Source organism: Pongo abelii, chromosome 7 (assembly GCF_028885655.2).
Source record: "Pongo abelii isolate AG06213 chromosome 7, NHGRI_mPonAbe1-v2.0_pri, whole genome shotgun sequence".
NCBI classification, from domain to species: Eukaryota; Metazoa; Chordata; class Mammalia; order Primates; family Hominidae; genus Pongo; species Pongo abelii.
The window spans coordinates 25,519,791-25,541,532 of NC_071992.2; the positions used below are offsets into that span (position 1 = coordinate 25,519,791).

At 45.7% G+C, this 21,742-nt stretch overlaps 1 protein-coding gene across 1 annotated transcript; it reads right to left on the reverse strand.

The window, feature by feature from the left end:
* Positions 1 to 413: 413 nt before the first annotated feature.
* NKX3-1 (NK3 homeobox 1) lies at positions 414 to 4,688 on the reverse strand. Its single transcript, XM_002818908.5, has 2 exons — positions 4,299 to 4,688; positions 414 to 3,333 (listed from the first exon to the last, which is right to left on the reverse strand). Exons 1-2 carry the CDS (start codon positions 4,588 to 4,590, stop codon positions 2,915 to 2,917), a joined length of 711 nt encoding a protein of 236 aa, XP_002818954.1. The 5' UTR covers positions 4,591 to 4,688; the 3' UTR covers positions 414 to 2,914.
* Positions 4,689 to 21,742: the final 17,054 nt, after the last annotated feature.

A 21,742-nucleotide genomic window follows, 5' to 3' on the forward strand; every position in this document is an offset into this window, starting at 1 on the left:
CTTATGATAATGGCCTATAGTTCCATCCATATTGCTGCAAAAGATGTGATTTCATTATTTTTGATGGTTGCATATGTATTCCATGGTATATATGCACCACATTTTAAAATCTAATTATCTGTTGATGGACACATAGGTTCAGCCCATGATGTTGCTATTGTGAATAGTGGAACAGTTGATTATTAGACTGAAGAGAGAAAAGGCCTTCCTCTCCCCATGACTTAACAGGAATGAAGGACAATGCATTTATAAAAGGATGGCCGTCACCAGCTACTGGGTAGGCTGAGGCTTTTGATCACCATAGGTTGCAATTGGTGTGTTAGGTGGACGAGGGCAAGAGGATATGGTAATTAGAAATATCTAAGTTACACAGCATGTAGTTTTTAGGAAACTGAAAATCACACACAGATACATCTAATAAAGACATGGATACTTTATTTTCAAAACACTCATATGTTGCAAAAAACACATAGAAAAATAAAGTTTGGTGGGGGTGCTGACTAAACTTCAAGTCACAGACTTTTATGTTACAGATTGGAGCAGGGTTTGTTATGCATGTAGAGAACCCAAACTAATTTATTAAACAGGATAGAAACAGGCTGTCTGGGTGAAATGGTTCTGAGAACCATCCAGTTCACCTGTCAGATGCTGATAGACTAGCTCTTCAAATGTTTTTCAACCAGTTCAGAGATGGGTTAATGACTAGTTCCAATGGGGAAAAAGCAAGATGGATTCACAAACCAAGTAATTTTAAACCAAGACACTTTTTTTGCAACACAATATACATCACAGTGAAATGTGTAATCCTTGCAAATTGCAAGTTGAAAGAATTAAATTCAGAGGAGGGGAGAGAAAGAGTACTCAGTAGGGACTGAGCACTAAATGCTTATTTTAAAAGAAATGTAAAGAGCAGAAAGCAATTCAGGCTACCCTGCCTTTTGTGCTGGCTAGTACTCCGGTGGGTGTTAGCAGCACGTGGCATTGAACATTGCAATGTGGAGCCCAAACCACAAAAAATGGGGTGAAACTGGCCAACTTTCTATCAACTTATGTTGGCAATTTTGCCACCAACAGTAAATTGGCCCTTTCAATAAAAGAAAATTGAAAGGTTTCTCACTAAACGGAATTAAGTAGTGGAATCAAGAGACTCCCAGGCCTCAGCGTACCTCATTAGTAATTGTTTTGTTGTTTCATTTTTTTCTAATGTCTCCCCTCTACCAGGTCACCTGAGATAACAGAATGAAAATGGAAGGACAGCCAGATTTCTCCTTTGCTCTCTGCTCATTCTCTCTGAAGTCTAGGTTACCCATTTTGGGGACCCATTATAGACAATAAACACAGTTCCCAAAGCATTTGGACAGTTTCTTGTTGTGTTTTAGAATGGGTTTCCTTTTTCTTAGCCTTTTCCTGCAAAAGGCTCACTCAGTCCCTTGCTTGCTGAGTGGACTGGACTCCCCAGGGCCTAGGCTGCCTTCTTTTCCATGTCCCGCCCATGAGCCCAGTAAGCCTGGCCCTTCATTCTGCGCTGTGTTCTTCCTTCTCTACGAAAATCCAATACCTCTTACCTCCTCTGCATGCAAAGATTCTCAAGGATTGTCAGACTTCAAACGTAACAGCAGAACTACCAGAAGGTCCTATAAATGCAGCAGTGACCTTCTCAAGCTGTCAGGTCTTTAAACAGGATTTGGGATTTAATGCTATATATTTTTAAAGGAAAGAAATAAGAGTTGCTAGTTTTAAAAATGCATGTCTTTTAGCCAATTCAAATCTGCCCCCAAACTTTTTAAAAAGTCAAGACAGATAAAGCTTTGGGGAGAGGAAAAAAAAAAAGAAAAAAAAAAAAAAAAAAAAAAGACCAGATCTCGGGCTAAATAAGCGAGGCATAAGTTAGGTGCAGCCAGACTAAAAATCTGGACTAAAATAAAGCCCTTCAGTGGGTAATTGCTGCAAAAAGGAACACAAAATTTTAAAAGGAGGGAAGGAAGAATTATGCTGCCTCTCAGGATACAGTATATATGATAGCCTGAAAACTCCAGGAAACTTCTGATTCTAAATTCTCCAGCCCAAGGGAAAAAAGTTGAGAAGAGGCCTTTCCACTTTCTGCTAATAAAAAAACACAACAGCCCCTAGCAGCAGTGTGGAGACCTTCCTTAGGCCCCTGTCTTGGACAAGCAGAGATTCTCCTGGCCCAGCCTCCCCTCTTGCAGTGGAGTTCTGTTTATACAGCTTGTCTTAAAATCACAGCGAGTGCATCTTGTTCTATTTGGGCCACCCTGTAAATACTTAAGTTGGCATACCATTTTAAAAGGAATAGAAAAGAATAAGAAGAAGCTGACATTTTCATCTCCTCCCACCCATCTCCCCCTCCCATGCAAATGTGTGCTAAGCATGAGGGCGTTCTCTTGGAGACTCTCTATTTGCCTCTCTCTTTTACAGGGACAGAGAGAGCCTTGGCCATATTCCAAGGCCAACAGGAGGCTTCTGGACTTAAGTTTAATTCAGCTGGTGACATCCTCATCCTGGTTGTCCTTTCTCTCGTTAGGTTTGCTCTTTCAGAGTTGATATTCAGTGACACAGGAGGATGGAGTTGTAGAACAGAATCCTCAGGTGTACAGCTCATCCAAAATCATACAAAGTGCTGGAAATAGCACTTGATTTTCCCTCTCTCCCCTTCAAACAGGTAGCCAGAAGCGAAAAAATGACCTACAGTATGCAGTGGGGGAACGACTTAGATATTAAAACTTTCACTGTCTCTGTTGTTTCATTGTCTCACCAGTGAAGAATCTGAGATTTCCACGCAAATCTCCAATAGCTTTGGTGTGCACACCTCTTGCTCCCTGACCTTGGCCCCTTGTGCTTTTCATAAAAGGGGAAGGCAGTTTTTGATCATACATGGTTGTCACCTGAGTTAGCATTACCAAAAAGCTGGGCTCCAGCTGCCCACGCAGTACAGGTATGGGTAGTAAGGATAGCTGTTATACACGGAGACCAGGGAGGCCCGGGAGAAGGCCTCCTCTTTCAGGGCCGGCAAAGAGGAATGCTTCTCCAAGTCTCCCAGCTCCGAGGAGAGCTGCTTTCGCTTAGTCTTATAGCGTCTGTTCTGGAACCATATCTTCACTTGGGTCTCCGTGAGCTTGAGGTTCTTGGCCAGGTGGGCCCGTTCAGGGGCCGACAGGTACTTCTGATGGCTGAACTTCCTCTCCAACTCGATCACCTGAGTGTGGGAGAAGGCAGCTCGGGAGCGCTTCTGCGGCTGCTTAGTGGTTTGGGGAAGCCTTGGAAGGGCGCCTGAAGTGTTTTCACAGTCCAACAGATAAGACCCCAAGTGCCTTTCTGGAAAGGAGAGCCGGGAAGGAGGGATGGGAAGACAAAAGTTACATGTTAGCAGGGAAGAGAACAGAATTCAATCCACCCTTATCTCTTTAGTGAGTGAACAAACAGCCCACTGTCATCGTGGATACATTTCACTTTTTTCACATGACTAAGGAGCTCTCCGGAGTGAAGAGTGAGTAAATATGTTTGTTACGCATTCATTTTCTAAGAATCATCAAGAACCCAAAGTTAGAGGCGTTTCGTGGTTGAACTTTCTCCCTACTGTCTAGAAGAATTAGATGGGGATTCTGGATCTGTGTGCTGAGGAGAGGCGGGAGAGGGAGGCCGGGAAAATGCCATGGAACAAGATACCCGGGAAGGCCGGACCAAAAGACATCCGGTGTTAGGATCCAGGTGGGCAAGAGAGGGCTTGTGCCACTGGGGACGCAGAGGCAGGCTCATTCTGGGCTTTAATTCCCTCTTCGCTAAACGAGGCGTTCGGTCGCCTCATCAGAAGTGACAGGAAAGAAAAGAAGTGGACTCTCTCTCCTGGACACCGCAGGGAACCCCAAATGTATCGCTTTACTGCCCACGGGATTGGGAAGAACACGGAGGCTTTGCTGGTCAACCCCTGCTTTGTCACTGTTAATAAGTTATTATTAGTTCTCGTAACTACCGGGGGGCTGGCGCCGATCGCGGGTGGCGCGGGGCGGGATCCGCTCCTGGGACCGTGGAGGGCGGTGGCGCTGCGGTCGCGCCTGCTTCTGAGCCCCGGGGGGCGGAGGGCACGGAGCCGGGCGAGTCCTGCGGTGTCAGAATCCTGCGCCGCCCTGACGCTGGGGCTCAGGGTTCATTCCGGGGGCGCGCGAGTGGCTGCGGAGGCGGGAAGGTCCCTCTGCCTGTCGCCGCGGGGCCCCGCGTCCCTGCACCCCGAGCTCTGGGGGGTCCGCCTTGGGCTGCCCCCCGGCCCCGGCCTCGCCGCTTACCTGGCTCGGTCTCCGCCAGCGTCTCGGCCTCCTCCGGCGCGGCGCGGGGCCCGGGGCTCAGCTGGTCGTTCTGCGCCCCGACGCGGCCGCGTCCTCCCTCTGGCTCTGGCTCTGGCTCTGGCTCCGGCACCGGGTCGCGCTGTCTCGGGCTGCTCGTGTGGCCGCCTTGCCGCTGCGCGCCGTCCCGCAGGATGTCCTGGATGAGGAAGGACGTGAGCGGCTTGGACGGGGTCGGCGGCGCGGCCTCCTCCGCTTTCGCCTCCCCGGGCCGCGGCTCCGGAGCCCTGAGCATCCCGGCTGCCCGGCTGCCCGGCTTTGGCCCGACTACGCCCGCCCGGCCCGCACCGCTTTCACTTTCCGCCTCGAGGCTGGCTTATAGCCCAGGGGAGCGGGCCGCGCCGCCCTCCCATTGGCCGCGGGACGGGCCACGCCGCGGATTGGCCGCCCTGAGCCCCAGGTGACCCAGCGGAACTGCGAGCCCTGAGCACTGCACCGCTCCGCTCCTCCCTAGGGGATTCCTTCCCCAATTCCCTCGCCTTCCCCAATTCCCTCCCCTTCCCCAATTCCCTCTCCTTCCCCAATTTCCTCTCCTTCCCCAGCTCTCCTCCCTCCGCCCTGAGCCGTTTTCCCAGGCCGGGAGCGCACCCCAAAGCGGGGCTCCTCTGCCCCAACCCACCCGCAAGAGAAGTTGAGAAGCTCCTGGGGATGGGATGACCAAGACAAACACTCCAGTTAGCTCTTCAGGACCTTCAGAGCCAATCACAGCGGATGAGCACGCAGTCACTGCAGCCGCGCGGTACCGTAAGAGTTCTGGGTTCTCTGTCTCTGGGAGAGACGGTGGCAAACTCAGATCTGCAATATCTACGATCTCAAAGAGGCATGACAAGTAGATGCAGCCAGACCCCAGGCTGAAAGAAGGAAACCACCTTTGCCAAAGCCTTTTCCTGCTGCACGAGTGGTTTTCTTTGGTGGTTCCTTTATCCGCAATAACCTGTTAACTTTCCTTCCTCCCCAGACACATGACATACTATCCTTTTGAAAAGTTTCCAGACGGATGGAAGGCGTTTTAGGCCAGGACAGACGCAAAAACTGCATTTAAAAAAGTAATTCAGAAGAACATCAGCATACTCTTTTCCCAGATTACCAACTGTTAACATTTAACCCATTGGCTAAACAATGGGTTAGCCAAATTGGTCCAACCGGTACTGTGACTGGACTGGACGGTACCGTGACAACAGATGAAAGTGGAACAGAGATGATGGAAGTATTTTCTTTCCTTGTCTTTTCTCTTCTTTTTTTACGGGCAGGGTCTCCCTCTGCCGCCCAGGCTGGAGTGCAGTGATGCCATCATAGCTCACTGCAGCCTCGATTTCCTGGATTCAAGTGATCCTCCTGCCTTGGCCTCTCAAAGTGCTAGGACTACAGGTGTGAGTCTCAGCGTCAGGCCGATGATGGAAGTATTGAATTAATGTTAAATTTACTGAAATTGCACACTGTACTGTCAGTGTATAAGAGAATATTTTTAGGAAATAAACACTGAAGTTAAGTAGGAGCAAAGGCACAAGATCTATGGAAATTACATCAAATGGTTCTGAAACAAGGATGCAGATAGATGGATCCCACACCATAAAGCCAATGGGTTAAATGGTAACAGTTGGTAATCTGGAAAAAGGGTAGGCTGATGTTTTTTAGAACCATTTTTTTAATGCAACTTTTTTGTCTGTGCTGGTCTAAGACGCCTTCCATTCGACTGGCAACTTTTCAAAAGGATGGTGTGTCATGTGTTTCTGGAGGAAAGAAAGTTAATAGGTTATTGCCGATAAAGCGACCGCCAAAGAAAACTACCTGTGCAATGGGAAAGACTTTGGCAAAGCTGGTTTTCTTCTCTCATCTTTTCAGTCTCTTTATATTAGAACGTTCTTGAATGTTTTCTTTTGAATCGTTGTAGATTCACAGGAAGTTGCAAAAATAATACCTCCAGTGTCCTCCAATGACATCTTATACAACTGTAGGACAATGTAGAAAACAGGAAATTTACATTGGGACGTTACAGTTAACTAGACTACAGACGTTATGTATTTATTTATTTAGAGATAGGGTCTTGCTCTGTTGCCCAGTCTGGAGTGCAGTGGAGAGACCATGGCTCACTGCAACTTCAACCTCCTGGGCTCAAGAGATTCTCCCACCTCAGCCTCCTTAGTAGCTGGGACTATAGGTGTGTGCCACCCTGTCCAGCTAATTTTTGTAGTTTTTGTAAAGATAAGGTTTCACCTTGTTGCCCAGGCTGGTCTCAAAGCCCTGGGCTCAAACAATCCTTCTGCCTCCACCTCCCAAAGTGCTGAGATTACAGGTGTGAGCCACTGTGCCTGGCCTTACTGTGGTTTAAATTTTTAATTTGCATTTCACAAATGCCTAGGGATGTTGAATACCTTGACATGTGCTTGTTTGCCATCCATATTTCCTCTTTGGTGAAACATCTGTTCAAACCTTTTGCTCATATTATAATTGAATTTTTCTTTCTTTCTTTTTTTTAACCATTGAGTTGTGATAGTTCTTTATATATTGCTGTATGTAAGTCTTTGTTTGGTAGGTGATTTGCAAATATTATCTCCCAGTCTGTAGCTTGTGTTTCCATCCCTCTAACAGGATCTTCAACAGAACAAAGGATTTTAATTCTGTTGAAGATCAATTTATGAATTTTTGAATTTTACAGAATGTGATTTTGATGTCCTGCCTAAGAACTCTTTGCTTAGTCCTAATACTGAAGATTTGCTCCTATGTTATCTTCTAAAAGTTTTATGCTTTACTCTTAAATCCATGATTCATTCAGAATTAATTTTTGTATATAGTGTGAAGTTTAGATTGAGATGGCCTCCTTTCATTTTTAAAATTGAGAGTTGAGTGTGAATTATTTAATAACAAGTGCTGCCATTTGGAAAATATAAAGTCCTATTCTTATGACAAAATAAATTCCAGACAGCTCAAAGATGTAAAACACAAACAAGCACGTGAAAAAAAATATTTTAACTACACTTCATCGGTGAAGGAATGCAAATCAAAATCACATTGAGACAAGCCTTTTCCACCTTTCAGATTGACAAAGGTTAGAAAAAATGGATAATGTCCAGTGTAAGTGAGAGTGTGGTGGAACAGCTGCTCTCATACAGCCATGCACTGCATCGTGACGTTTGGTCAGTGACAGACAGCATATATGATGGTGGTTCCATAAGGTTATGATACTGTATTTTTACTGTACCTTTTTATGTTTAGATATGTTTACATGCACAAATTCTTACCATTGTACTACCTTTGCCTACAGTATTCAGTACAGTAACATGCTGTACAGGTTTGTAGCCTAGGAGCAATAGGGCATACCATGTAGCCTAGGTGTGTAGTAGACTATATCCATCTAAGTTTGTGTAAGTAGCTCTATGATGTTTGTACAGCAATGAAATTGCCTAACATTGCATCTCTCAGAACATATTCTTGTCCCTAAGGATGCATGACTGTTTTTGGATGATAACTTGGGAATATTTGTCAAAATTAAAACTGAGCATATCCTTTGACACAGCTATTCTGTGTTTGGCAATGTGCCCTAGAAGTGCACAAATACACAATGTATTGACTTGGGAACATATCTTCAATTTGGTCAGGGACTGGTTCAAGCTGCAAAGTGTGTTATAGACAAAACCCATTGTATAAAACAGCATTATAAGTTACCTATATAATGTTTTCATTTGAACACTTTAACATACAGAATATATCAGGAACAAGATTTATACATATGTATTCTTTTTTTCCATAGAGTAGTTACCTCTGCTCAGTGAGATGGAGACAGTAGGTTGGGAGAGGGACAGGAGGATAGTGGAACAGGGTGTATTTCCTTGTACTCGTTAATAATTTTAAAAAATGAAAAATATCAAGTTGGAGCTGAGCCTGGACTGCCCTCCTCCACCGCACCCTCCTCAGGCCTGTGAGTGGGGCCGCAGCTCACGGTCCTCGGCCTCACCTCACTGCATCTTTTCTCCCCTTGTGCTTTGTATTTGGGGGTGTGGATGGCTCATCTTCTTTATGAGACGATGAGCTCCCTCAGAAGGGACTGTATCCTCCTCATATTTGTACCATCCCTAAAGTTTGGCTTAGTTCTTGGCATACAGAAGGTGCTCCATAAATGCTTGCTGGCTCAATGTCCAGCTCCAGTTGTTATGAGACATCTCACTGGCTAGCAGAATTATCCATAAGGGGCCAAAGGACCCCCAGGCAAATCACAGTGGAAGGCTCGTCCTCCTCCCCTTGCTATGTTTATGCAGTTTAAACTGGGTGAAAATGTGCAAGGCAATCTGGAGACACTCGGGGCTGCAGCCCAGAACAATACCCCCTTCCAGCGATGGCCAACCCCTAGTCCCCAGATTCTGTGAATGTGCTATGTAAATAGACAGCGAAAGTTAATGCTGCAGATGGAATTAGGTTTGGTGGTCTGCTGATGTTGAGATGGGAAGGTTATTCTGTATTATCCAAGTGAGCCTGTTGTGTCACAGGGGTCTTTATCAGTACAAGTATGAGGCCAGAGAATCAGAGTCAGACAAGATATGACAACTGAAGCAAGGCTAGAAAGACTCAACTGTGGGAAAGACTCAACTGGCCCTTGCTGGCTTTGAGGGTGCAAGGAGGCCAGGAGCCAACTGATGCGGGCAGCAGGGAAAGAAAAGAAGTGGATTCTCTCCTAGAGCCACCAGAAGGAACACAACCCTGATGACACCTTGATATTAGCCCAATAGGCCAGTGTGGGCTTCTGATCTCCAGAACTGTAGCATAATAAATGTGCATTGTTTTAAGCCACTAACTTTATGGTAATTTGCCACAGCAGCACTAAGAAACTAATATAGGGGCACTAGTAAAAGAGCAGCAGTGATGAAGGAGGCCCTACCAGCTCAACCTTGACTGCAGATGTGAACTTTGGATCCTTTTTTCCTTTTAAGTTATAAATATCTCTTTAGACCCATGATCCCATCCCCTCATTAAAACTGTGTGTGTGTGTGTGTGTGTGTGTGTGTGTGTGTGTATTTTCTTCCAGTCTTTGGCTATCTTCAGTGGTAAGATAAATATAATTTTGTATCCCTTTTTCCTCCCAAATTCATATTAAACGTAAACATTTTTACATTGCTCCATTACATGTTTTAGAAACCACCTAAGAGCTAGGAGGGACCTCAGGATTATCTAAGAAAATGTCTTGCTTTTCTAGGAACGAGCCTTAAGTTTACAGAGATGACAAGAACTATAACAAAGTTGAGTCCCTAAACCTCTAGGCCCGTGGATGTCTCCACTGCATCACCCTCCATCCTTCCACCCACCCCACCTGCCTCCACTGCTACCCTCCAGGGTAGGAAGTACAACCAGAGCCCATAGAATTGGCCCCTATATGTGTGTTTGAAAATGTATCTGGGGTTTGTTTTAATCAGGTATGGTAAGACACACAGACCCAGAAGTGACTGTCATGAAGGATTAAGGTGTTATTTATTTATTTATTTATTTTGAGACAGAGCTTTACTCTTGTTGCCAAGTCTGGAGTGCAATGGAGCAATCTCAGCTCACTGCAACCTTCACCTCCCAGGTTCAAGCGATTCTCCTGCCTCAGCCTCCTGAGTAGCTGAGATTACAGGCACACGCCACCCCACCTAGCTAATTTTTTTTTTGTATTTTTAGTACCCCATGCTGGCCAGGCTCGTCTCCAACTCCTGACCTCAAATAATCTGCCTGCCTTGGCCTCCCTAAGTGCTGAGATTACAGGCATGAGCCACCGCACCCAGCCTGGAAGAAGGTTTTGTACTCACATACCCTAGAAGCAGGGGCACAGACTGCAGGGCCACTCAGGGAAACATCAGGGTCAGTTGGGACACAGAGGGGACTTTATGGTGGTTTTAATGAAAAGGAATGGGTTAGGCGAGCAGACAGCTACACAGATTTAGGATTGGATAGTTAGTCACAATCCTCAGCTTCCCTGTCTTCCCTCCCCTTCCTTACTGACATTCTCCCCTGCCTCTCCCGACTGGTTTGTCACTATTCCCGCTCGTGTTATGCTCAGTTCTATCAGTCCTAGGCCTTTTTGCAAGCTGCATGTACATTTCCTGTCTCTTGTTTATATTCACTGGTTCAATTTCCACCCAAAAGACTTTGTAGCCCTCTCCAGCCTTCATTGATGGCTCTGTGGCTCATTTGGGCACATAATCTTACATTGCTTTAGAGTATTTAATCTTTTGATGCTCACCAGTTGTCTCAGTCTGTTTGTGCTGCTATAACAAAATACCATAGACTAGGTAATTGATCAAGAGCAGACATTTATTTTCTCACAGTTCTGGAGGCTGTGAAGTCCAAGATGAAGGTGCCAGCAGGTTCGGTTGTCTGGTGAGAGCTGCTCTCTGCTTCCAAGGTGGTGCATTATGTTGAAGCCTCCAGAGGGGAGGAACACTGTGTCCTCACATGGCAAGAGGCTGAACTCTTTGTAAAGCCACTTTCATAAGAGCCTTAATCCCATTCATGAGGGAGGAGCCCTCATGACCTAATCACCTCTTAAAGCCCCATCTCTTAATACCATCACCTTGGCTATGAAATTTCAACACTTGAACCTTGGAGGGGACACATTCAAACCATAGCACCAGTTTTCTTGTAAACCTTATTGAGGCCCAGGGTTGTGTTTCGGCTTCTCCTCTTCCTGTCCCACACCAGGACAGGGGAGAGAAGACTGACACCTGTTGAGTGCTCACTCTAGGCTCACCGTAGACATTCGATAAGCACTACAACCCACTGGGGACTGTTTTGTGCAGAGAAGGAAGCTCAGACATGAAGGTAACATGCCCAGGTTCTCACTGTTAACCCAGGTTGTCCTGGCTTCAAAGCCTGTGCCTTCCCCGCGACCCCATGCACTGGGCACATAGCAGGTGTTCCATAAACACCTGTTGACCTGGCTATTTGGAAATGGCTTTGAGAACAGATCAGGCTCTTTGACAGCCTGGGTTTCATTGTTTGGGTTGACACTGGGAAAAGAGAAAGTATGCATCAGTTTCATAGAATGAGGAAGGCAGCCGGGACTGTGGACGATTTCCCGAGGGTTGCAGCAGTCCTCCACGGCTTCTCCAAAATTCCTAGCTTAGTTGACCCTATTTCCTGGCTTGCTTCTCTTTTTCTTTTCCCAAGGGAGCCCAATAGGCAAGGTCATTGAAGAATGGAAACAGAGGCAAATGACACTGCCCTCAGGCCACTTCCTTTCCTAAGTGGTTCCCTGGCAGCCCCTCCCCACTGGTCTTGCTCCGGGCCCTACATTTTTCCCTGTGGCATTTGGTTAAGATTATTGTCATGTGTTAATATGAAAATGTGATGTGAGTTTGGCGGCACACTAAGTGATCCTCCACCATTTACACAGTGGCATGAATTAGTCTGACCTTTATTTTCCAGCTGGTGGTTGGCAGAGGGCAGAGCTGCAGGTTATGAGAGACCTGGCACAAGAGGGGAGGGTAAAGAGACCAACTGCTGGGGCAGCGCTTACACACATTGAAGATCTTGTTAAAATATAGATTCTGAGGCCAGTCGTGATGTCTCACACCTGTAATCTCAGCACTTGAGGAGGCTGAGGCAGGTGGATCGCTTGAGATCAGCTTGGGCAACATGGCGATACTCCATCTCTACAAAAAACACAAAAAATTAGCTGGGCATGGTGGCATGTGCCTGTAGTCTCAACTACTCAGGAGGCTGAGAGGATAGGATCGCTCGAGCCTGGGAGGCAGAGGTTGCAGAGCAATCACGTCTCTGCACTCCAGCCAAAAAAAAAAAAAAAAAAAAAAGTAGATTCTGCTTCGGTAGATCTGGGAGGGCCCTAAGACTGTGCTTCTGAAAAACTCTCAAGTGATGCCTGTGCTACTGGTCCAGTGAACCCTCTCTCTCTTGAGTAGTGAGAGCCGAGGGCTCTGAGCGGCTCAGCCAGGGAGGGAGGGGGCTTTATGAGGAGGAGGCAGAGGCCACTATAGGTTCATCCAATGGTCTCCATCGTTCCTCTTGGGGACTCCAGACCTCATGTGTTTCTGTGCTCTTTATCTCATGCTCATACCCATTCATGCTTCCTATCTTATACCTGCCAAAAGTCCTCTTCCCTTGCATCCCAGAACCCTTTAAAAATATCTGACCTTGCCACTCTGTAGCTGTGTGTGCAAGCTCTCCCTGCAGGCCTTTCTGTAAGACCAAGAAATGAAGGTTTGGGAAACGTTTGCAGCAGATAATAGCTCAACCTCTTTACAGCCCTCATCAATGCTATGGCCCAAGTGAGCCACCAGGGGGGATTTACTGGGCAATAGGAATCCAAGAGTATTTTGCTAACAGTGCGCTGGTCACCTTTCCTCACCCCTCCATGGCTGCCGGCTTCTGGAGAGCCCCAGGCTGCAGGGCTGAGTCGGCAGAAGTTTCCCTGCCCTCTCACTGGGTGGCCTTGGTCCTTCCGAGCCTGTTCAATAGCTTAACGAAGACCCTCGCCTGGGAGATACATCGGGTGTTGTTTGTCTAAGGGAGGAGGCTCTGACCTTCCCACCCTGTGCTGCCTGCCTGAGCAATTTGAGACCTTCCCTCTGCCACTCCCTGCCGCACAGTGCCCACCATAAAGTGAAGCAGGTTATTGTAGCCTCGTGGCGCCCCAACATGACTCCTTCCCAGGTGGATGATCATCTGAGAAGGTGATGGAGCCCATTTCCAGGCACAGGGTGGGTGCAGATCCCTGTGGTGAGGGGCTGTAGGCTAGGCTTCTGCTTGGCTCTCCAGAGGATTCTACTGATCTTTGAGACTGGACAGGACCTGCGGGACGGAGAGGCTGCCTCACAAAACAAACAGCTTTTTCCCTGGACTTCTGACTGCGGCTCCTCTGATGGACACTTTCCAGAAAATTATTTGAAACAGCACAACGCTGGACCACTGGGTGGGGAGGAATTTGCTCAGCCAGGAGTTCCTATTTGGCCTGAGGCAAGTCCCATCCCTGTTGCTCCCAGGAAGGGAGGCAGGCAAGACCCTCCTGATGTTTTCACAGCTCATAAGGGAAATGGCCACCTCAGGCATGTGGGGAAGGAAGGACAGATGCCCGAGACCACCCTGCAGCAGCGCCCTGATGCCTGAAATGCTTTGGGCATGGACAGAGCCTTTCATCCATTCATATATTTATCCAGGCTCCCTTCCCCTCTCGAGGGGCTGGGGGAGGAAAGAAGGAGATAGGGAACAAGCTGGAAGGCATGGAAGCAGGGAATGGCAGAGAGAGGAGAATGTCCAGGAACAGTAGACATTGCAGCATTCCCACTTAAACATCCACAGAATTGCGTGATAAAGGCCTTAGGTATCATTGTAGTAGTGGAGAAACTGAGGTTCAGATAATCTAAATGACTCATCAAAAATTACATGTCAGTGACCAAGTCAGAACTTTGACCTATGTCTCTCAATGTGTAGGTCAGTTTTAATTCGATCTCCTAAAAAATAGGATTTTTTTTTTACGCTAACATGTTTTAAACAATTAAAAAAGTGGAGGTAATTGCTATTCTTGATTTATCTCATGTACTTAAAAAAAAAGAAACCCAATGTCACAGGCACAGTCAAAGCCCCTTTCCAGTGTTTTACTTCTATGACGTGGCAATGGAAATGCAAAGGACTTAAAAAAAAATCTCATTCACATATTCTACCTTCAAAGCCAGCAGTTAAGCCTGGGCAACATGGTGAGACCTCATCTCTACCAAAAATACAAAAAAATTAGCCAGGCGTGGTGCTGCATGCCTGTGGTCCCAGCTACTGGGGGAAGGGGGATGTGTGTGGCGGGGAGGCTGAAGTGGGAGGGTTGCTTGAGTCTGGGAAGCAGAGGTTGCAGTGAGATGAGGACATTAATGCATTGTAAAGCATCCCACTGATCTCATAGCCACCAGCATCACCAATGTTATCATTAATATTTGCCACACTGAAAAACCATTGCTAACAGCAGCTATCCCTGGAGCCCTTAATCTATTGATTCAATGTCTCCAGTTCATCCCCAACTGTCAACATCCAAATAGGAAGGTAAAGGGCTTGACCTGAAAAAAGAAACCTGAATCATTGCTCAAAGTCAAGTACAAAGGCTTGGAGTGGAGTCCCAAGGAGTTTGGGGGAATTTCCTCTTTCCCACAGTGGGAAACTGGAGGCAATGGTGTCCCCTGGTGGGCAGTTTAAGTTCTGCAAGCAATGGCTCCACAGGTGTTACCTCTAGCACAGATGTTCTTGAAGTTATATGCAACATTCATATGTAATGAGTCGTTTATAGATTCTGAATGCAGACACCCCTGGATAGAGATCAGATCCCCATGGGCATCGCTGAGATCTTAGCCTTCTGAAACATCTGAAGGTGCTTTTTTGGCCAGACACTTTCCCTCCGAGTCACTCCCTCTGAGGCTGGGATGAAAATAGCAGGATCAAAAAAACACCACAATCAGAAGGCAGATGCTGGGTGCTGAATCATTAGCAAATATAGCTGTATGTTTAAGTAGTTAAAGAATAGGAGCAGCAAATTGTAGTAAGTGCCAGAAGGCAACAGAATATAATGGAAAGCAAGTGGACTTTGGAGGCTCAGCTTCTACCTCTACCTTTAGTGATGGTGATTCTGCATAAGTTCCCTAATCCTTCTGGTCTTTAGTTTCTTAATTTGGGAGTTTATTGGGCTTCACTGGATTTTAGAATGTAGAGAGTGATTATGGTGATTAAATAGTATGAAGCATGTCAAGAACTCAGCACTCGGTATGGGTTTGAACATTCATTATTTTTACCTCCCTCTGCTCCTCCAATGGTTCAACTCAACTATATACCATTATACAAACATTCATGATACTCTCACTGTCTGTATTGCCTTGTTCTGGGCAAGGAAGTGGAAGAAGGGAGCAGTGAATAGACAGCTAACTAGGGGTGGTGAAAATGTGGAGCAGCCAGAGCTTTCAGGCACTCCTAGTGGGAATATAAATTAACACAACTCCTCTGGATAAATAGATCTACTAAATCTGGCCATATGCCTATCCCATGACTCAGAATTTCCACACCTAGTATATACCCATCAGAAATATCCTCATATGTTCACCAGAAGACACGCACAAGAATATTTGGCCAGGTGCCGTGGCTCACGCCTGCAATCCCAGCACTTTGGGAGGCCAAGGTGGGCAGATCACCTGAGGTCGGGAGTTTGAGACTGACCTGACCAACATGGAGAAGCCCCGTATCCACTAAAAATAAAAAAATAGCCGGGGGTGGTGGTGCACGCCTGTAATCCCAGCTACTCGGGAGGCTGAGGCAGCAGAATCGCTTGAACCCAGGAGGTGGAGGTTGCGGTGAGCCGAGATGGTGCTATTGCGCTCCAGCCTGGGCAATAAGAGTGAAACTCTGCCTCAAAAAAAAAAAAAAAAAAAAAAAAAAGTGCTCATAGCAGCACTAATTTCATTGTTTGGGTTGACACTGGGAAAAGAGAAAGTATGCATCAGTTTCATAGAATGAGGAAGGCCCATCCATCGTGGAATAGATACATCCATTGTGGTATAATCATACAATGAAAACCAAATAGCAATAAGAGTGAATGAACTGTAGCCACCTGCAACAACATGGATGAAACTCACACACATCATGTTAAGCAAAGGAAACCAGACAAAAAGAGTATAAACCATATGATTCAACTTATGTTTACTTTTGCCTTCTTCAAAAACAGGCAAAATTAATCTATGATGTTAAAAGTCAAGATAGTAGTTTCCTTTGGGTGGTGCTGACCTAAAAAGAGTACAAGAGAGTTTCTGTGAGGGAGGATTATCAAAGTTCTGTTTCATGATCTGGGTGCTGATTATGTGGGAAGTTCACTTTATTAAATTTTACCTGGCTGTACATTTATTATTTATACAATTCTCTCTACATATGCTATACTTCAATAAAAATGTATATACATAAAGAAAATTGGCTAAAACTGATTTCTTCAATTAAGTGGCTTATAGTTTTACTGGAGAGCAATTAGGGAAACAGCCAACTACAATCCAAGGGTGAACTATGTGCTGCGACAGGGAACAAACCATGAGCTGTGACAGCTTGGAGCACCCTGACCAGAGTCCTTGACTGGGCAACTCAGAGGACTTCCTTAGGGGTGGCATTGAACTGTGCATGAAAGACCAAAAGAAGAAGACATGCCTTATGTGTTTTGGAGAGCCAGAGGTTTGCTGACTGCAAGCAGAAAGCATGCAGAACAATTTGGCAGGGAATGAGACTGGAAATGTAGGGAAGAGAAAGATTATTGAAACTTGTGTGTCTGGTTGAAGAATGCAGACTACATTTGAAAGTCTTTTCATCAAGAAACATAACTTTTAAAAAATCCTGTAGAAGCATGAGGAGTGGCTTGGAGAGAAAAAGGAATGGCTTGGCATCCAGGGATGCCAGTTAGGAGAAACTGCACACGGCCAGGTGGGAGAGAGTAACCTGGGGACCTAGCCTTCTTCTATCTTATTGCTCTGTTATAATCTAAGATAGCTGCTACAGCTCTCACCATTTCATCTGTATTCCAGCCAGCAGCAGGAAGAGAAGGAAAGTGGAGGCTGTGTCTTGGAGAGTGCCCCCCTCACATCTGCTTACATCCTTTTGGCTAGAACTTAATTATTTGGCTACCCCTCACTGCAGAGTCAGGGAAATATAATCCTTAGCTGGGAGACTGTGTGCTTAACTAAAACCCTGGGGTTCAATTACTAAAGAGGAAAGAGGGAAAATGGACATTGAATGACAGCCAGGTTGTCTCTCATCATAAGCATCTTTTGGACAGGAATCGTAATGCAGATATTCAATTAATCGAATGAATGATTGACCACAGTCAGAATAAATAATTCCCTTCCATGTGCTCCCATGTGATGTTTATAATGCACCTCTTCTAGTTTTCCATGTGGTATAATTAGCTGTAGAGGTGACGTTTCACCTGCCAGTTTATAATCTTCTTGAGAATAGCACTAAACGTTCTTTGCATCCATGGGTCTCTCTTGCTCTCTATGCTCCTTCTCAGTGCATAGAAGAGTACTTGGCCCTAAGTAATAGTTCTCTTGTAAATATTTTTTAATGATACTGGTCTTATATTCACCCACAGTGCTTTATTTGTTATACTTGCTAATTAAAGTTAAGTTGATCTACAGGAGAATGGTTGGAAGAAGCAAACAAAGAACTTCCTTTTTCTCCATAGCCATAAATCCTGGCTGACAGAAATTCTTAGGGTCCCTGTTATCAGGGATCAGACAATCCCTGCCAAGAGCTGGGTCCTTTTCCGCACAGAGAAGGGATTTCTTCCAGAGGATCTGACTGCTCAGGAGCCAGCTCAGAGCCTGAATGTTTAGTGAAGACTTTGTGAGGTCATGCAAAAAAGCCAACCAGCAGCCATTCACTCATTTGATCAATCAACAAATGGTATGGGGCCCCTCCTCTATGTTGGGCACAGGGCAAGTTGGAAATACATAGGGCAGATTGATTGCCTAAAAAGAACAAACAACTGATTGTTTAAAAAGGACAATGAATATGGAGAGTCACTGAATTGTCGTGGAGACATCCGGGGTACTCTAGGATCTCATGCCGGAGGCACCTGACCCAACTGGGGCATTAAGACAGGCTCTCTACCAGGAATGTCTAGGTGAGGCACCAGAGGGCTCTGCAATGGCCTGGATAGGGGAGCTGTGCAAGGAAAAGATCCCCTTTGGACCACTAAAGTCCTCACTTAGGATTTCAATCCTGTGCCCTCAAATTTCAGGCATTTGAACTGGACTGGTGATGGGAGTAAGCAGGAGTCACTGTCGCATGAATGGGAAGGAGGCAGGCTTAACTGAGACCAGCTTACAAGGACAGTTCCACAGGGACAGAGTCCAAAGCACTCTGAGGTTTGTGCTCAGGGCTGCTGGGCATATCTTTGCTTTTCTTACAGTGGAATCTGGACTATGTCACTAAGACCACATCTTTCTTTTGGATTGTGTGGGGGTTGCTAGACAGTCTAAACAGAGGGTCAGGGAGGGAGGCAGATCGACTTCCTAGGAAGCCCTCTCCCCACTGTGGGGGGAGGTGGAACTGAGGAGGAGAAACAGTCAGGGGAATGCTCCCCACTCTGAAGAGCTGGCCTTTAAAAGCTTGCATCAGTGTCCCCAGGGCTTCAAGGCACAGAGGAAAATGTGGACTGAACTAGGCAAAGGGAATGCAGAAGCCAGGGTCTTCGCACCCACAGGCATCGGAAGATGCAGTTGTATCTCTCCCTTCCCTTCCCACCCTTTCTGGCATCTTGCTTTATAGCTCTTCCTTCTTCATGCTTTCCAAAGGCCTCCTACCTCTCATGCATTTTTCACTCAGCACAGAAAGAAAGTGTCACTCAATAGTCCTGTGATTTGTATGAAGACAAGAATGCCTTGTGGAGTATTCAGTGGAAGGAACCCGGGGTGAAAGGACAGGGAGCCCAGGGTCTATTTCCAGTTCCATCACTAACTCACAGTGTTGCTGTCACCTTTCTGACCCTTAGACTCTGACTCTGGATGGGAGTAGTAATATATTCTGCCTTGTATGGATGGTAAGTACAGAATAAAATCATACCGTAGTTCAAAGGATATGCCAGTGCAAGGCTACTATTTGTTATATAAAATATACATCTATCAGAGGATGGATGCTTGCCAGCAAGTCACAAAAGTGCACGACAGCCCAGGACATATTCCAGCTATGGAATCCAGCTGTACCTGTGAGACAGGGTACCACTAACAGAAATCTGTTACTATCTGCAGTTGGAAACTCCCTACATTTTCAATAAATACATACATTGAGGTATAGGCATTTAATGGAACACAGAGTAGCAATGAAAATGAGCTAACAGAAGCTGTACACAACAGCATGAACAAATCTCACAAACACCAAATTAAATAAAAGAAGCAAGTCATGAAAGAATACATACACAGCTGGGTGCAGTCACTCCTGCCTGTAATCCCAGCACTTTGGGAGGCTGAGGCAGGAGGATCGCTTGATGCCAGGAGTTCAAGATCAGCCTGGGCGATATAGCCAGTCTCTGTCTCTAAAAAAATATTTAATTTTTCAAAAATTAGTCAGGTGCAGTGGTGTGTGCCTGTAGTCCCAGGTACCTGGGAGACTGAAGCAGGAAGATTTCTTGAGCCCAGGAGTTCAAGGCTGCAGTGAGTTATGATTACACCACTGTACTCCAACCAGAGTGAGATCCTGTGTCAAATAAAAAAAAAAGGAAAAAGGAAAAAGATATATGTAGTATGATTCTACCTATAGAACATTCAAAATCCAGCAAAATTAAACCATATTTGTTAAGAGATGTGTCCATATGGGTAAATACAAAAAGAGAAGACTGGTAAATCCATAAAGAGAAGCCTGTTTATTATTTATTACTATTAAAGAGAAGTCACAGTAGCTGGTACCTCCTTTGAGAGGAGGAGGCGGAAAGGGTTGGCATTCTAGGAGGGGTGTGGGAAGAAGGGCTGCTGGGGAGCTGGCATCCCATGTTTCTTGCTTTGAGTGGGACTTCCATCTGTGCTCACTTTACAGGCATTGTTTAAACTGTACATATGTTTTATGTAGTCTTCTGGGTCTGTGATGTATCTCATAATTTTAAAAAATTAAAGGCATCTGAAATCAATAGGGAGCCACCCCAAATTAGAATAGTAGCCTCAGAGATCCATCTCCTCAATTGTATAGGTGCAGAGAATGAAGTCCAGAGAGGTTAGGAGGCTTACTCAAGGTCACAGAGCATGTTCTTAGTGAAACTGGGACTAGAATGAAAGGACTCCAAAGTCAGGTTCCTCTACCTTCTCTATGTCTCTGGACTCTTCATTAGGGGAAGGGAAGGGAAGGGAGGAGCACAGCTTTGAAGCCTGAGAATTCCCTCGTTTTGTGAAAAAGAAAAAGGGCCAGTTGGTGAGCCAATAAAATAATAAAGAGCTGGCAGAAACATTGAGGGTTGTAAACACTTTTCAAATGGAATTTTAAAAGATTTAAATATGCCTTCCTCAAACCATAATAATGATTTCGTTAATCATAATAATGACAACATTATGAAAAATAAATACCAGGAATCCGGCAAGTCTGTGATCTAGAATTAGACTCCATCTGACTTGCAGATGGTATCAGGATGGAGCTGGCTTGGAGTGGGGCTGGGATGGGAAGGGAAAGACAGGGAGCCAGGAAGTCTGCAACTTTATTGACTTATCCACCTGGCCTAGGTGAGACCCCTAGCCCTGGGACAGTCAGGAAAGGAACCTCTGCTATTTCTCTGAGAGCTTTTTTGTTTTGCTTAGAGGTCAATTACTTCCCATTTGGGGAACTTGTGAACATTAAGAGGTGACCGGAGTGAACGATGGAGATAAGAGGCTGATTGCTTACAGAGCGGCTCCCTGGTAAAAGCTCTGCAGAGGATAAGCAGTTGTCGGTAAGAGACACACAAAAAGGGGCAGCTTTCAGTGCAGAGGAGAGATTACGGAGACGGAAGACAGGCAGCTGGGGGTGGGCTTGATGAGCTGGGAGAGTGATGCGTTTTAAAGTGATCTTGACAGGCAGAGAGTGGGGAGATGGGGGAAGAGAATTTTTCCTTCACTCTCCTTTCCTTTAGGAATGAAATCTTTGCTGTCATGTGAATCTCAAACTTCCTTGCTGTGGTCTGAAGGAAAAGCCATGTGGATTGCACATGGACAAGGTTTTTGTTATAGTTTTTTTTTTCTTTTTGCCAGACAGTTATAGATGCCTCAGCAATCTAGGGAGCATAACAAAAAATGTGGCAGGCAAATGGAATATCTAAAGGATCTTGGGTGTGTAACTGACACCCCTTCCCACCTCCCAAACCCCTTCAGCCAGCCGAGTGCAGTTTACAAAGTCCCAGAAGCTCACTTGAATTGTATCTCAAACTACTATAAAATATAGCTCTGGCTTTGGCATATACCCATTTCTTTTCTCCATTCCAAAGTCCTAGAGCTTTCCTGGAACCTTTCCCAGTAAACAGTGTCATTCCCCTGCTAATCACCAGGATTAACCCCCATCCTCCATATAGCCTTCTCTAAGCACCCCAGCTTGGGCCACATTTTCTTTCTCTCTAGAGTGAGCTTAATGTCTGTCCTATTTGACATGCAGCATATACCACCTTGTATTTTTAGACACCTTCCTCATGTTGGTCTTTGCTTTCCCAATTAGAAAATACATTCCTTAAGGGTGGCAGCCAAATCTTATTTTTTTCTTGTGTCCCTACCAGGAATGTTCAGCAATGCTTGAGTTCCTGATGATTAAACTGAGCCCCTTTCTTTCCCCCTTCACCGTGAGCCTTGACCCAACCATCCCTGATTTTCCTGTACTTCTCCCTGTGGTCACAAAGGTGTAGAGAAGACATGGGAGTCTTTCACTCGCCCTAACTCTGGAGACAAGGTTAT

Bases quoted from the DNA above. Each gene is read 5' to 3' on its own strand.
- NKX3-1 (XM_002818908.5), bottom strand. From the start codon at position 4,590: ATGCTCAGGGCTCCGGAGCCGCGGCCCGGGGAGGCGAAAGCGGAGGAG. The intron at 3,334-4,298 runs GTAAGCGGCGAG...TCTCCTTTCCAG, and splicing joins GCTGGCGGAGACCGAGCCAG to AAAGGCACTTGGGGTCTTAT.